The 16,646-nt window shown below is 30.6% G+C and overlaps 1 protein-coding gene across 1 annotated transcript in view; it reads right to left on the bottom strand.

The window, feature by feature from the left end:
* Window positions 1-48: 48 nt before the first annotated feature.
* LOC127734238 (solute carrier family 12 member 3-like) overlaps window positions 49-16,646 on the bottom strand; it is a 31,093-nt gene continuing 14,495 nt past the window's right edge. Inside the window, exons 15-23 of the mRNA XM_052244013.1 lie at window positions 8,226-8,360; window positions 7,809-7,915; window positions 5,267-5,400; window positions 4,748-5,032; window positions 3,805-3,919; window positions 3,187-3,273; window positions 2,831-2,942; window positions 1,982-2,049; window positions 49-419 (exon numbers count right to left, since the gene is read on the bottom strand). Coding sequence (XP_052099973.1) covers window positions 284-419; window positions 1,982-2,049; window positions 2,831-2,942; window positions 3,187-3,273; window positions 3,805-3,919; window positions 4,748-5,032; window positions 5,267-5,400; window positions 7,809-7,915; window positions 8,226-8,360 — 1,179 coding nt within the window. The 3' untranslated portion in view covers window positions 49-283. The remainder of the gene's footprint in view (window positions 420-1,981; window positions 2,050-2,830; window positions 2,943-3,186; window positions 3,274-3,804; window positions 3,920-4,747; window positions 5,033-5,266; window positions 5,401-7,808; window positions 7,916-8,225; window positions 8,361-16,646) is intronic.

Raw genomic sequence — 16,646 nt, 5'->3', positions numbered from 1 at the left:
AAACAGTATAGCCAAAGAATCATCAAACATGAAAAAGAAAACTTTTATTTTATCATCTTTATTTTTATATGACAAATAAACATCGTATATCGTATGCTTTATATTCATATTAAACAATATTTATTAAAGTATATTGTAAATATCAGACATTAGAAACAATATTATTAAATTGATTGAAGAAAGTATCATCACTCAAAATATTTACAATAAAAAATGTTCACTTTTTTTTGCTATCAGTAAAATGTTTAGTACATTTTTCACTGTCATGCCAAAGTTTTCAGACTCATGAATAATATGTGAGTACGCTCTGTTGATTTCCACGTAATAGTAAAGTTGGAGGTAATCCTTCTGTTAATGTTTCCAACCAACTCATATATAAAGCTCCTGGACAGGAGGCCTTTTTAGGAATTGGTAACGTACTGAAAAAGAATATCTGATATGTTTAAATCCTTACATCAGTTAAATTTTTTCAATCCCATTGTTTTCAAAATGATTTTTATTTATGTCGTTATACGAAGAGATGCAAACTAATGAATATAAATCAGAGTATTACTTTTAAATTGACAATTTTGTTAAAATCTATTTTCGATTATTTGTTTATCTTTAAAGAATTTGGTTTCAAAAACTTCTTAAGTTTGGTTAAGGGAATCAAGCGTGTCCGATGAACCATGTTTTAATGAGCTAATCCTCCTACCTATATGACATTTTTAAAGTATTCATATAAATATTTGTTTCAACATTAAAACAATGCTAAAAATCTGTTCTTGTTTTGTGTCGTTTGGTTCTGTATTCATTTTGGGCATCACATGACTTTCGAGATCTTGTGATTTTGTATTTCAAAAAGGTACTATACAGCGTTAGTGTTTCACTTGCGTAAAGAGGTACAAGATACCGAGGGAGCAATCAAAAATCATAAGTTCAATATAAAAGGACAACACCATTGACAAAAAAAACAAAAAAAACACAAACAATAACAAAGCATGACACATAAAACTAAAGATAAAGAAACACGTACCCTAACAAATTAAATTCAAGTGCTCTGAAAAGGTAAGCAGTTGTACAATTGCAATGAGCTCAATTATTTCTTGCAATTGGCTACGAGAAAAATAACTTCAGCCAATGTCAATGTATTTTTACATCCCATATGTTCAATCATACAGCCGATGATGTCACCTCTTAATGGTGACATGACATAACAATTGTCTTAAACAAAGCACTCTACGAATACTAGTTTGAATTATTCTATTTGATCTCATGGATCAGAAAGGGTGTACCAGACAACATTTCATGGCGACAATTAGAGTAATCTATAGTTACAGCAGAAGTTCACTTCCCGGGAGAATTATGCAACTTCTTTACTTGTGAGGGAGATTACTGCCAACTGCACCAGAAGAGATTCTTTGAGAACTTTCTATATTTAGTTTTAAAAATATCAATGTTCAGGAAATTCTGGGTCGAGAAAAATCGTTTCCACCTTTTCTTGGCTCAGCATAACTAGTCCAGATCTATAGTAAAGCTTGCGATTTTTTTCCTAGTAGCGGGCATTAAGGCATTAGGTACCAGGAATTAACGTTAAACCACTTACTATACTTGAAATTGAACAATGAGGAAATCTTAGGGACTTTCAATGAATAAATGGTTAAAGAAAATAATATGCACACATGATTAAATCAAATATAATTTCATGACAAATATACTTACTTTAATAGGCTTTCGACGCAAGACAACGCATCATTATGTTTCTATCTAAATGTCTATATTAATTATTTTTCTATTTGATGTTATATATTAACCATTCCTAGGTAATGAACTGAATTTTTGGAAAGCAGTTATACAATTCAGTTACAAATTAATTTTTGTTTTTTATTCGTTAAGCCTTTCAAATTTTAGAAATTCGATATTCGGAATTGATTCCGTGGAGTTTTTTTGTCATTATGATATGTCGAGCTACATTCAATATAGTTAACATTGTACTACTTACATTACTATTAATGATGCTTCCTGTGAATGCGCCATTAACTGATCCCGTAGTCTTATATATCTGTAAGTCTAAAAAAAGAACATGAAAAATTTATATTTAAAAAGATCACTTTATATTTTGCTTTTGTAATAAAGTATATAAACTTTACACACGTTGTATTGCTGATTACTGAAGGTAACAACATTTAACAGCTACACATTTTCTGGCTATATGCTCATTGAGATAGTTGAAATTCATCTTACTTATTGTATTTCAACATGATGCCTGTGCTGACATCAACTTTTCAACGTATCGAAGGGTGGAAAATATGTCGACTTTAGAGTTTTGTGACACTTTTTAATGTTTGACTTTTCATCTTTTTCTTGCTCATAAGATTTTCGAATATCATCTTATCATTTGGTCATCCGTCAATCAAGTATTCACTGAAACTTCTTACTAACCATACGTTTTATAAATTGATAGGCTCATATCTCCCATTCCTTGACCCACTAATTTTTTCAAAGCAGTTAAAGGGGTTAACTTATATATATCGATTCTACAACTGAATCGTGTGTGATACGATATTCTTCGCTCGAAACAAACGCGATACCTGTCGACAGCTTAGAAATATCGTATTGCACGATATCTAGAGGTTGGAATCTGTTTGCCTTATAATTTTAAGAAAATAGTTAAGACAAACCTTATTTTTTAGCTCTGAATAGATAAAGTAAAAGTTAAAGTTCTCTGTTTTACCACGTGGAAGCGCAAACATCACCAATTTAGAAAAAAGCAAGATAGGACGTCCATTATACCATTAGTAATAGAGGTAAGAGCATATTGCAAATTAATTCTGTACATATTTGTTCTTACTTTTAGTTTATTAGAAATAAGGTCTCCGTCGTTTATCTTCCATGGATATTCCGATGAATATTCTCCAGTTTTTAATCTCCATTTCCTTATCAGATTCTCAAACTTTTTGTACCTGAAGAAATAAATTGACTTAATCATACAATACTGCATTTCATGATAATTAACCAAAGGAAAATAAATACTTTCAAAATTCGTAATTCTGCAATAACCGTTCTGTGTTCCAATACCTAAATATCTACCATGAAGAATTATCTAATGCAATGCAGTACTATTATTTCCATAAATATTGATAAAGATGCTGTGTGAATATCATTGTAAAATGTTTAATTTGACTCTATAGAACTAACTGAACTTACATGGCAAGTGTTGGTTTTTTCGATAAGTCCTTAACAATTGTTAATTTAACAAAGTCTATTCGAAACTTCTTCAGCAGCGATGTCATCCTAAAACATAATTACATAATTTCATATCAGTTGATTCATACCTACGACAATGATATGTACAATAAGTAAGGGAAATCTGTCAAACACAGTGTATTACTAGTAATTTTCATATATATAATGAATGCTATATACTTTAAAGCGGTAAATAGAATTAATATTCAGCGGCCATGTCAAATCGTTTACACAAAATCAAAAGCATGGTGCGCTTAGTAAAGCTGTTCCTCGACTTATAAATGTTAGTTTTTGTCGGGATATTCTTACAATTGTCCCATCTTGTAAGCGGGTTTTCTTGCTATTTACTAATATCCCTAATATTAGTGTTCTCATGAATAAACATATTAATAATTCATGATTTTACATGTAGAAATAGTATAATGTTTAAGTTTGGTCTTTTTCAGATATTTTTAAGCCACTTCCAAACCTCTGACAAGACAGGAGAAAATGTAATGTATTTATAAATTAAAGGAAATGTGGCTGAAATGTCATGGAGATAGTGAAACACAGTACAAAATTAAATTTCATTTATTATACCTAGCTTCATCTTCTTCATGCTGTCCCTTCTTGCTAGCAGCGCAGAACACCCTTAATTTACAGTTTTTCCACAGTCGCCGTTTTGACAGGATATACGGTATTAGCAATGTCAGCCCTGTGGAGTAAACAAGAGAAATACTTGTCAACTTCGTATCTCTGTTCTTGTATCATGTGTCATGAGAAATGTATCCCTTTTTAGTTATGTTTTATGCAGTTCACAATATATGTATTTTAGCGAAATTTATTTATTTTTCTACGTTTGTGTTCTATCTAATCCAATCTTGTAGCATAAAACCAAAATTATGATATAAAATAAGGAGATGGGAAATGATTATACCAATGACACAAATATCGAACAGAGTTTAAATGACATAGATTCAAACAACTATAGTTCTCCAGTACGGCCTTCACAAATTTGCAAAACCAATGCAGTAAAGTCAGCAATTAAATGCCCAGACATGACAAAATGAGAAACAATTCAAACGAGAAAACTAACGTCCTGATTTATAAAACAACAATTAACGAAAACCAGTATGACAACCATGAACCAATGACAACCACTGAATACAGGCTCCTGAAAATATGATGTCTACTTATAACTGTACTTGCTTTTATATAATCAAAATTATTCAAGGTAATCACATGATTTTAGTCAGAGAAAAAGGAGATAATGAATTACTAACATTATAGAATTCAGAAATGAAAGTTCTTTCAAAGACGGAAATTGCTATCTCATTGCTTTAAGATCAGCCCTTCCATAAGAGAAAAATGTGAGAAAGAAGAGTAATATTAAAAAGAACTAAAATCAAAGACAAACTTGATAATTTTAAAAGAATTTGGTAAACATTACTGTATGAAGGTTTTACTTTCAAATAATACTGCATTCCCTTAGTATTTTGCCACAAATAATTACACATTTTTGTCGCAGAATCAAATATTTTACCTCCATCATCATAAAGCCACCAAACGTCTATGGTTCCTTGAAGTTTATTTCGAAAGGTTTTTACAGAATCTTTAGATACAGAGGATGTCAAAACAGGTCTATTTGACTTTTCTGTACTGTTCGTATTTTCATTGTCAAATCCAAGATTCTCAAAACCTTCAGGGACAGACTTTAATCGATTGGAATTTATTGTTCTCTGCTTGGTTAAACTATTTCCATTGCTAACACTTTCATTTATAGTTGACACAACTGTTCTTTTTTTCTTGTCATGTTTGTTTTCTTCTTCTGAAAATGAAACAAGTAAATCACTAGCTATATAAATTCTGCCCTACAATTAACTCTTCAAATGACAACTCAAAATAAAACAAAACGACATTTCCATTATAAAGTTACAATCATCATTACACTTTATTAGACATGTTAGATATAAACAGAAATTAATATATCAATATCTAATTCATTTTAATCCTGTGTATTGAAATATTTTCACTTTCAATTTAAAAAAGATTAATATCCTACCATCATCAGACGATTCTTCTTCCTCCTCTGAATCAGAAAAGTCTAATGTGTAACTGTCGTCTGGGACTCTCATTATATCAAATCCATCCTTCACACGTAATATTCCTACACCATATTTTAAATCTAATCCGTCTCTAGTAAAACAAAACAGATATGAAGAAAACTAGATTTTTAGCATAATATGTCAATGAAATATCTGCTTATCAATACAATAATACATCTATGTAATACGCTAAGACGTGTGGAATAATTAACTTCTGGGCTTACATATTTGTTTTTCGTTCATTATTTTGTACATAAATCAGGCTGTAAGTTTTCTCGTTTGAATTGTTTTACATTTGTCATTTCGGGGCCTTTTATAGCTGACTATGCGGTATGGGTTTGGCCATTGTTGGAGGCCATACAGTGACCTATAGTTGTTTACTTCTATGTCATTTGGTCTCTGGTGAATAGTTGTCTCATTGGCAACTATTGTTGATAAATATTCAACCTTGTTGATAAATATACCGTATCAACTTCACAAATATTACATGATGGTCTTGAAGTATAGATTCTAGGTACTGACGTTTGTTTATCATATTAAGTATGTTTTAAAGTGTTTTTTAATTTGTCTTTGTAAATTATTAACCTTTACTGTTTAGACCATTTTTGGTAGTATCCTTTTTGTGTGGCTCGGTACTTATGCATCCCGCCAATGTGTTGTTGTGCTGTGGTAATTTTTTGCATTCTTGTCTTTCATTTTTGCTTATGTGCTATGTCTATATGCCATTTTGTTTTTCTTTGTTGACATATTTGTTTGTTTTTATAGTGATTAAGATTATAACACAATGTTGACTGCTGTATCCCTATTTTTGACATTTTTACCTATTATATCTGTTTGTTTTGTTCACACATTGTTGTCAATATTATGGAATTTAATGCGACTGTCATCCAAGTGAGAGGTTTAGCTAGCTATAAAACCCGGTGTAATCCACCATTTTCTACATAAGGAAATGCTTGTACTAAGTCAGGAATATGACAGTTGTTTTCCATTCGTTTGATGTGTTTGAGCTTTTGAGTTTGCCATTTTATAAGGGACTTTTCGATTTGAATTTTCCTTGGAGTTCGGTATTTTTTGTTATTTTACTTTATACCACATCTTCTTATTTTTATATTTACAGTAATAAACCTTTCGAGTACGGTTTTCGGAAATCAACCAATCAAAATACTGAACTGGTGTTTTGAGCACAAATTTTGTACTCTGAGTACTTAGTAAAGTTTTATGACCAAAAAGGCCTGCTGGTTTTTAAGAAATGATTTTTTTTCAGCACGTCTACCGAGGAACAAAGATGAAATCTAAACTGTGTTGCAGAAGATGGTCTAACTAGGGGCTCACCAAATGATCAATAAAAAAATCAAAACTAACAATTACAATTTCCATTGGGTCCCGTTTATATTTAACTGAAATTTCGATTGTTTGAATTTTTAAAAGACATAATAGTTTTCCGATGTTCAAATCTCATAAATCAATTTAGAAGAAAAATCAAGTCAACAAACAAAAACTGAGATAATCGCATGAACTCCAAAAGGATCATGAAAAAAGTAAAATAACAAAAATACTGAACTCCAAGGAAAATTCTAAACGAAAGTCCCTTATCAAATGGCAAAATCAAAAGTTCAAACACATCAAAAGAATGGAAAACAACTGAAATATTCCTGACTTGGTACAGACATTACCTTATGTACAAAATAGTGGATTAAACCTGATTTTATAGCTAGCTAAACCTCTGTTTTTCTCAAAGGGTAAATAAACTCATCATAGATACCAAGCGTCCTCTGCTATGTATGCATCACTCGCCATGCTAATCCACGCTCAGTTAAAATGTCACAATCGGGAAAAGGACACGATCGGTAAAATTACATATTAAACTACTATTCTGGTATAAATATTTAAGACTGTAAAAACTTTTCGCTGGTGAGTTGAGACACAGACATATCGTACAGATAAACCAATTTGTGACAGTCAACATAAATCTTATGTTCTGTCGATTTCAGTTGTTTTTCCTCATAAAAATGCTCATTAAAATAGTATTCGCTTATGGTTGTGGCTTGATGAAATGCGCGTCTGGCATACAAAACTTTAGTTTATGAAGAGTTTATTGTTATCTATATCTCTCATTAAAAGATATTGATCGTATCACACTACACGGAGTTTGTCGATTAATTGACTCAGTTATGTTCTAATTACGTCTCTTTGGTCTTATCTTTTATCACCACCGGTTTTTGGTGGAGTTCGTTTCACTCAGTCATTAGTTTTTTATGTTGTGTATTGTGTACTGTTGTTTGTCTTTTGATCCTTTTTCGTATTTTGCCATGGCACTGTCAGTTTGTTTTCGACTTATGAGTTTGGATTTCACTTTTGTGTCTTTTGCCTCTCTTTTACTTATCTTAAAATATTGTACGTTGGTTTAGCCTATTCTGAAATCAAAGAATGAGCATCTTAATTTGATATGAATCAAGATTAACATTTGATTTGAGAGTGTAAAAATGGTGCATGCCTTACTCAATAATATTGACGTATTCTTCCGTTTCCATTGGATCAGCGTTTTGCCATTCAGTTTTGTAACCAAGCATCAGGGTATTTGGTCTCAGTTTTCCTACACCTAAAGCCTATAATGGATATGTATGTATATTGTAAGTTTTCTATATCAACTGTATATATAGAGAAATAATTCCAGTTATTTTATGCTTTATCAAAATGATTTTTGTTTTCATTTTATCATATGACACTTTATTGAAAACTTTACATTTGTTATCTGGATACAGGTTTTAATTATCATTATGTCATATAATATAGAAGATAAATATTTTTTGTAGTTTATTGATCAGTTTTTATTAACAGAAGCGTATTAAAATCTTGACGAGATCATATCGTTTAAAAAATAAGGATTTCAGATTTGTATGACACAAGACGAAATACCTGCATTAACACCTGAGCACCAATACGTAAATTAGGTGCAACAACACTGTTATAGAAAGCATGTATTTTTCTTTTTTCAAACCACCTATATGCTGCTGTAGACCGAAGTTTCTGTACATGATCTGACATATCTCCCTGAAATTGAAATTTTAATATTCATCTTTCTAATCAAATACTTTTATCTTTGCTCGTGAAAACTTACATAAAATATAAATATCTATTCCGTAAATTACATGATTTTGGAAAAAAACAACTATGTTGTTTAAATTATTGCGATGTAATTGTTTATAGCTGAGAACATTTTTATATTTATGGTGACATTTATTCTTTGTTTACGAGGAATATTTTATCTCCAAATGCCATAATAACCAAATTTATATATTCACATAGTTACGGGGAAAGAATATAGTAAAAACAATTATGTTGTATAATAAAGCTTAACAAAAAAAATACAATAAAAATCATAGCGATTATCAACAAAAATCTAACTAAAGATTGAGAAACACAATCTATACTAAAAGCTGCTGCGAACGTTGCCGTTCCGTATTGTAACAGCTTCTTTTCCGCTAATGTGTTGACGATAACATCTAAAAATCAGGAAAAACTTCTGGACGAGGAAGAACAGGGCGTAGTTTCCACTATCAGTGATGAAAATTTAAGCACATATAAATTGTATATGGTATGAAAGAAAATCTGTATTTTTGTAAACCGGGTATATGTACAATCATCTGCTAGTATAATACTAAATGAGGAGACTTTCTTTTTTGTGTCGCTTCTCATTTTTTCAAATCATTTCAATCAATATCACTACCAACTCTAATGGTAGTATGCAAACTGTAGTTTGTTATCTTCCATAATGCTTATTAACTTTATGTTAATTGGGAAAAATTCGAAAACAAAATGATTTCCGGGTGTCCTTTCCATCATTACCTGGATTTCGGATTTTATGATGATTTCAATGCAAGTAAACAAGTAAACGTGATAAGGACGGGTTCAGACAGAAAACTACTGCAAGCTATAGAAAACTGTCAACAAGATTCACTGCATGACTTCATCAGTACTAACAATCTCGACTAAATATAGACGTACTATAATTCAATTCAGTCCAGACCTGCGATGTCACGGGTATGTTCTAGTATTTCATAATATTTTCATGATAAATATGTGACACCTATTTTTTATTTTATATAATAGTTACAATTGCATTACAGTAGTTTAGATGAACTACGGAAGAATGTGGATGCTGCGAGATGCATTTGAGTTTATCATTATGATGCTTCCGGTTTAAAATGAGAGTCATAAAATTTTCCTGAGCGGAAAAAAAGAGAACCATCTTCCATCACTGCCGAACGTATTTTGCTATAGAAATAGTGGGGGAATCATCTAAAGTCCGTTCGCCTATTACTGGAAAGCCAATACAGGTAGTTACATATATCAAATAGTGTGTTGTACAAGTATTTGAACTTAAAGAGTTTTGCACAGCTAAATATGATCAAGTGATCAAGAAACAAAAGTGAAATTCACTCATGAAAAAAGGAAATTCAGACTATTAACAGTAATTTCAAAATAAAATATGACCAACTGTTGTCTAAAACACAGTGTGAAAAGAAAATGCTTGATCTAAAATTGTCTCAACTCGAAACAAAGATACACGCAAAGAAAAATGAACTTGAACTTCAAATTAATGTACTCAACAGCAAGTATGAGGTAGAAGCTTCATCTCATTTAGAAACAACAATAAAAGATAATGAGCTCTATGCTGACCTTGATTCTATGAACTTGAAAATTTCAGCACAGAATCAAGATATCACTTCTCTTGTTGAAAATATCAAGATGCGTAAAACAGACATGGGACAAAATATGACGAAATTTTAAAAATGCATGCTTCATTGCAATCAGAAAACAACAGCTTAATGTAGGCTCCGCAAACTCATAGACAAAAGAAGCCACATGTTCTTTTGATTGGTACCTCAAATACAAAAAATATCGAATGTGAATAACTCTCCGAAAAATTCTCCACAAATAAAAAAAGAGCTTATAAACTGTTCAATGTATTAAAGATCAAAAGAGGAAACGGACATAGTGATATTACATTCATTGACAAATGAACTTAAAGAAAATACTCCAGAATACTGTATTGAACACATGCAATCCACTATTAACACTTGTAACAAAAAATGGCCTAGGGCTAAAAGAAAATATCTCCTCAGCACCCTAGGCTTGATGAATACAAAAACTAAAGTAGATTTAATGAATGCAATGATCAAATTTACGTTTGCAGATTCATCAGTCTTTATTTATGACAACAGTAATTTGTCACGCAGAGGTGTGACATGGGACAAATTCCTCAACATGACTGACAAATATCATCTGAGCCAAGCAGGAACTTCTCAGCTAGCTGCAAATTTCAAAGAGTATATTTGTGCATCTCTTGGTATCAAGTATTTTGTAAATAACTAAACGCAAAAAAATAGATAGAGTTTCAAAGCATGCATGTACTTTATTTTCAACTAGCCTTAGCAATTATATATAATCCTTTATATTTAAATTACATGTTTGATATATATTGAAAGAGCAACTTATACACTATATTGTTTTCATATGCAAATGAATTAGGGAGATGGTAATTTTCAGTATTTTTCATGTAATAACTACTATGCATAAATACCAAAATCAGTGTTTGTGTATGTATATGCTTAAATAGATGTTCAGGACAGGATATTTTTTAATTGTTTGCAAATTAATACAAATTAATTCCAAAATCACTTTATATTCCATATTGACTCCAATTTCAGTTTCTAAAAAGAAAAAAAAATCTACGGAGTCCTTGATTTTCGTTAAGTAGATTGACTGTTTTTTATTTATTTTGTTAGTGTCTAATAACAAAGGTATTGATATTCTCTCTTGGCAAATACTCATTATATACAACAGCATACAACATTGTTATCATTACTGCTCAATTTATAGCACAAAAGCATTGTAATTTTTTACTGCAAAATATCAGGGTTTTATTTCCATCTATAGAAAGGTTACATATTATATATCATCTACACATATTATATTTTTTTTCTTTTTAATTTGTTTGTTCATATAACATTATATATGGTACTTTACGCTTAATATAAGCAAGCAAAAATGGATGTCTGAAGCCTTAAGATGTGCTATTGGAACATAGGTGGATTAATTTCTAAAACTCTTAACAAAACATTGGACCCCTTTTTCTGAAAAAAAAAATATAAACATGACATTGTCTTATTGGCAGAAACATATGTACGTTATGGCGACCCCCTTAGCTTCGCCGGCTTTATTTACTTCTCTATTTTGCACAGACATTTTCAGAAACTAAAGGCATATTGAGGGATTAGCAATTTTTAATAAACATATACCAAAACCTACTTCCATAGATTTGTTCTCAAAAAAGTTTTTTCCAACTTCCCAAAGCTATTTGTAGATGTGTAGTTTATGATCCACAAACACAATCACCAATAACCAAAACTATTAGAAAATATATCATCGACCTTATATATGACTATGCATTCGAGTTCAACGAATTTGGGGACGTTATCATTTCTTGAGATTTTAATGCTAAGCATAAAGTTTGCATAGGCATATAAACTCAAGAGGTTAAAATCTATTACATATATGTACCAGCAAAATACCAAATGTGAGATCAAGTGGCGACACCTTTAGTAAATTGACTTGCCATACTACAAATGGGTCTAGCACGATGGGCTATACTATAGTATCATATTCATTAACGAATCAAACTTTACATTTTTAAGTTGAGATTGTCATTACTTCCTTATCTGATGCCCATCGTCTTTTGAAATGGTACATGACCAGCACTGTAAAGCATTGTGTTAACACTTAATATCAAACATATAAAACAAATTCCCAAACAGTTTATATGAGGATAAAACTTCGCGTGTAAATTTTTTAGATATCATATATAAACCAGAATTTATTGAAAAAAAAACAACTAATAAGTTTGTTAAGATAGATATTGTCAACTCTCAAGAAAGTACAGATGCAGCAAGTGATAGATTAGAGTCTATTATTTTAAACGCTGCTAAGTTATGTTTAAGATTACCATAGCATGGCAAAAAGACGGAAAAACACAAAATTTGGTAAGATTCTGATCTAAGGTCAATGAAGAATCAATTGTCAGAAAAGGGAGACAACTCTCACATAACACTTTTTATACTAACCTTAGAAACAGTTTGTTTCAGGCTATATAGGTTTATAATAAAACAAAGATATAGAAAAAGAAATCATATAAAAAAGACATTATCAAGAAATTGGAAAATTTACATAACAATAACCCGAAACAATATGGGATCTTTTGAACATTTTTTATAGACTTATGAGTTTGAATGTCCCTTCCTTATCGTTCGCCTCTACTTTAAAAGGAACTAATCCCTCAGTTGAACTAGATAAATTCTATGAACATTTTAAAAATTTAAACTTGAATGTAGGCTTAAAACTCTTCAAAAAGTATTGAGAACTTTGTGTAACTTTGTAAAATTAGCATGTGTTTTTCCAGCTGAAATGATAAACCAACATTGTTCAAAATATATTCTAGGTGTCCAAAAAAACAGGTCAAACTTTCATATCATGAGCAAACTATGTTTCTACCCTTTGGTTATGGATATTTTCAAAAATATCATTAAGTATTGGGCTCGAACAGAAAAGTATAAGAACTCATTATTGGAAAATGATTCTATAGAAAATAAAACGTTACATAATCCAGGAATTTACACTTGGTACACACATTTTCTACATTTTTCAAAGATTGTAAATATGGATATTTCAAAATCAATTTTTTTTTTTGAGATACAAGACCCACACTTCCAAAATTCTGTTCAAATTTTTACAAAAAGGTATAGACAGAAACAATACATAGGTTTATCATGGAAAATGGTAAACTACACATATATTTAAAATACAAACGTTCTTTTGAACAAGAGAAATATCTGGATTGTATCGAAGACTTCAAAATAAAAAAAATCTATACAAAGATCAGAATAGGTAAATAATCTTATCAAATATACCAGGCTTATAACTGTAAGTTATAGGTTGAAACTGGACGATATACAAAGCAATGTGTGCCTTATGAAGAAAGATTTATGTGACAGATATTTCTCTGATGATATTGAGGATAAAATGCATTTTCTTTTTCAATGTTTTCCTTTTTTCAATCAGCAGTGATTTTTTTCCTAGATTATGCTACTTAAGAATGTCTATCCTTTTCTAACTTGTCTTGTCTTAACAAATTTATGTGGTTAATGATTATGGAAGATATGAAATTACCCTAAAAATAACCAAATTTATTTTAGAAAACCTACCAATATAATAATATGATAATATTATCTATCTAATATTCCATGATACATATCATACAATACATTGTTTGCCTCGTTTTGTACGATTATTTGTGCACTACTAGTGTATCTTTTATAATTTGTTGTGCTATAATCATTGTGAACATTTTATTTTTTGAGAATATGCCACATGAGGGTACATGATTGGTCAATACAAATCTTGAATTTGATTCTTGACAATATGAAAATAAGAAGATGTGGTATGATTGCCAATGAGACAACTCTCCACAAGAGACCAGCCAACATAACACACTTTAGAAGAAGTTACATTGAATTGTTTATTACATTTATATTTTCGTTATTAGATTAGTTATGTACATTTTCAGGGAGCTCTATATCCGATTAGAAGCTATTATTTGTATCATTTTCTTATCTCTTTTTCCCCCTTATGGACCTTAAAATTCATTACGAATTGGTATTAATGATGATTTTCCCCACTCAAAAATAGATTACTGAAAATGTTTTTATGTACGTTTTGAGAAACCGAAACATCTTTACATATATCGTAAAAAAAGAAAGTTGAGTTTAATGTGATAAAGGATATGTCCAGTAACTCTGGTTATGGCAAGTTGTTCCGGTTATGACAAGTTATTCCGGTTATGACAAGTTATTCAAATAAATTAATTAAGTTCGGTCAATGCGTTTAAAGTATATTAAGATACATGAAAGCAAATATTCATGTTCAATGGAGAATGTTTAAGTAGTGCATTAAGTAAATGTATTCACCAAGTACAGTTATGTAGTTATTAATTATATCAGGTATTATGTAATTTGTGAAACCACATGAACAATAATTCATTATGCTGCTGAAAAGCCAACATCATACATGTAAAATATGCATCATTATAAAAATGTATTTATATTCATTTCCTTCTTACCGAGTTACCAACAAGACCCAGGTAACGCATATATATCAAACATTGATTTATTGTTGGTTGCGTAACGTCCAGTGACAGTTGTAAATATATCATGCATGCTCAGAACGAGAACAAATTATTAGTAAATACAATAGGTAGGCCTTGAAATAGAGGCCCTGGATGAAGGTCAGGGAAATTTGGACTGCCAAATGACAAATAACAACAAATGAGTCAAAAGCATTTTTAAACATATACATTGTATATACACAACATTGTTCACATTGTTTATATACAGGAATATTGGTTATGTTATAAAAGTTCCAGGAATATTGGTTATATTATAAATATTCCAGGGATAGTTATCATGGTTATTAGATAATTAAAGTTCTAGGAATATTTATTATATGATCAAATTTTTAGGAATATATACTACAATATCCAAATTATTTCTAGCTACAATTCATTAACTACAGTAATTAAGATGAAAAAAATAAAATGCAAGTTCCCTACTTAATCTGCTTTATATTGTCTACAATAAAAAATGCAGCAGAGAAACCAAAAAAAATCACATGACACTCTTTTTCTCAAAGGAACAAATATTATGATACCATATGATGTTTTAGTTCCAGGAAAATATCTTATAAAGATGGAAATAATATTATGTAATGTTTGTTCCCAAGAACTTTTATTATCCATAAAATTGAGAATGGAAATGGGGAATGTGTCAAAGAGACAACAACCCGACCATAGAACAGACAACAGCAGAAGGTCACCAACAGGTCTTCAATGCAGCGAGAAATTCCCGCACCCGGAGGCGTCCTTCAGCTTCCAGGGGGAACAAGTATTATGCGGAACAAATATATGTTCACACTTGTACATCCCACACAGCCAAACGAACGTCCCACTTTGGCAAGGGTTTTACTGCCGATCGAAAGAAAACCAAAATGACCATATTTCTATTACGTAGTCAACAAGAAGAAATATCAAACAGTCTGTAAAATAATTGACCACGTGCATCAAAGACCAGGGTGTTAGTTTTAAATTAATGAAAAAAAACATGATACATAAATTTTTGTATTAATTGGCACAACCTTTGGGAAGTGGATATATATGTGACCGTGTATGTGTAAATTTTGCCGCCCTTCCTCCTGTCCAAATTAATAAGACAAGCGGAAAAACAAAAAAAACAGCGCTTATATCGAGGATTGGCTGTTACACATTAATAGCACAAAAGTGATATGCAAAGCAAATCAGCATTTGAAAACCTAAATTAACAGTAAAACGAAGACAAATGTGATTGAAAAAGTATAAAAAATATATATATATATATTAAAATGTTTGATACAATTACATAGACCTCTTTTGACACACATCCCTCCCCTTTTCTTGTGTTTGAATTATAAGGTGAAGATATTCTTTTGTCGAAAGAAAAATGTCAGACTTCTTGAAGCAAGAAGAATTTGCTCTTACAATAACAACATATGCCTTGAACTTTACTAAATGCTCAAACAACATGCGTAACTTAACAAGTCGACACAAAGAGTAAAAGAAGTGTTAGACATCGTGATTTCATATCAGTAGGATAAGTACGTTGAGCCTAATACCAGTAACTGTGACCATTCTTTGAAACGGAACATATATTTTAAGTCTTAAGTGCAATTCCTGTACTAATCTCTATTTGAAGTTCTTTTTGTGTATAATTTGTAAGTCTACTGAACGAAATTAAAAAGGGAGATGGTTGATCTTTTATAGTTTCTATTTAATTTCATAAAGACTTGGGACAATTCAAACTTTAACATATTGTATAGACATCTGTCTATTGTTGACGACTGTTTTTTCTTCCTGTACATGATTTTGGGGTTATTTTATTCGTTAAGATGCTGTCTTATTTACATATACACGCATTTCATAATATTCAATTTTTGCTAATAAAATTAAGAACCACTTTGATATTTGGAGTTAAAACTAAATATTTTGTTAGAATAATTTTCTAAATAGTCCCAAGGGACCTAACTATTGTTGTTAATGTTACTCATTGTTTTAAGTGCTGATAACATCTAATGTTTACGACAATGATATGCTAATGGTTTGTTTTACCCAAAAAACTTGATTGAAAAAAAAACGATGGTAAACTCATCAGTTTCTGTTCCAATAGTGGCAACAGCTGCATTGTTCAAGGTAAG

The sequence above is a fragment of the Mytilus californianus genome, unplaced genomic scaffold (genome assembly GCF_021869535.1).
Source record: "Mytilus californianus isolate M0D057914Y unplaced genomic scaffold, xbMytCali1.0.p SCAF_3, whole genome shotgun sequence".
Classification (NCBI taxonomy): Eukaryota; Metazoa; Mollusca; class Bivalvia; order Mytilida; family Mytilidae; genus Mytilus; species Mytilus californianus.
The sequence above is the reverse complement of the archived record's forward strand: the minus strand, read 5'-3'. Positions and strand labels throughout refer to the sequence as shown.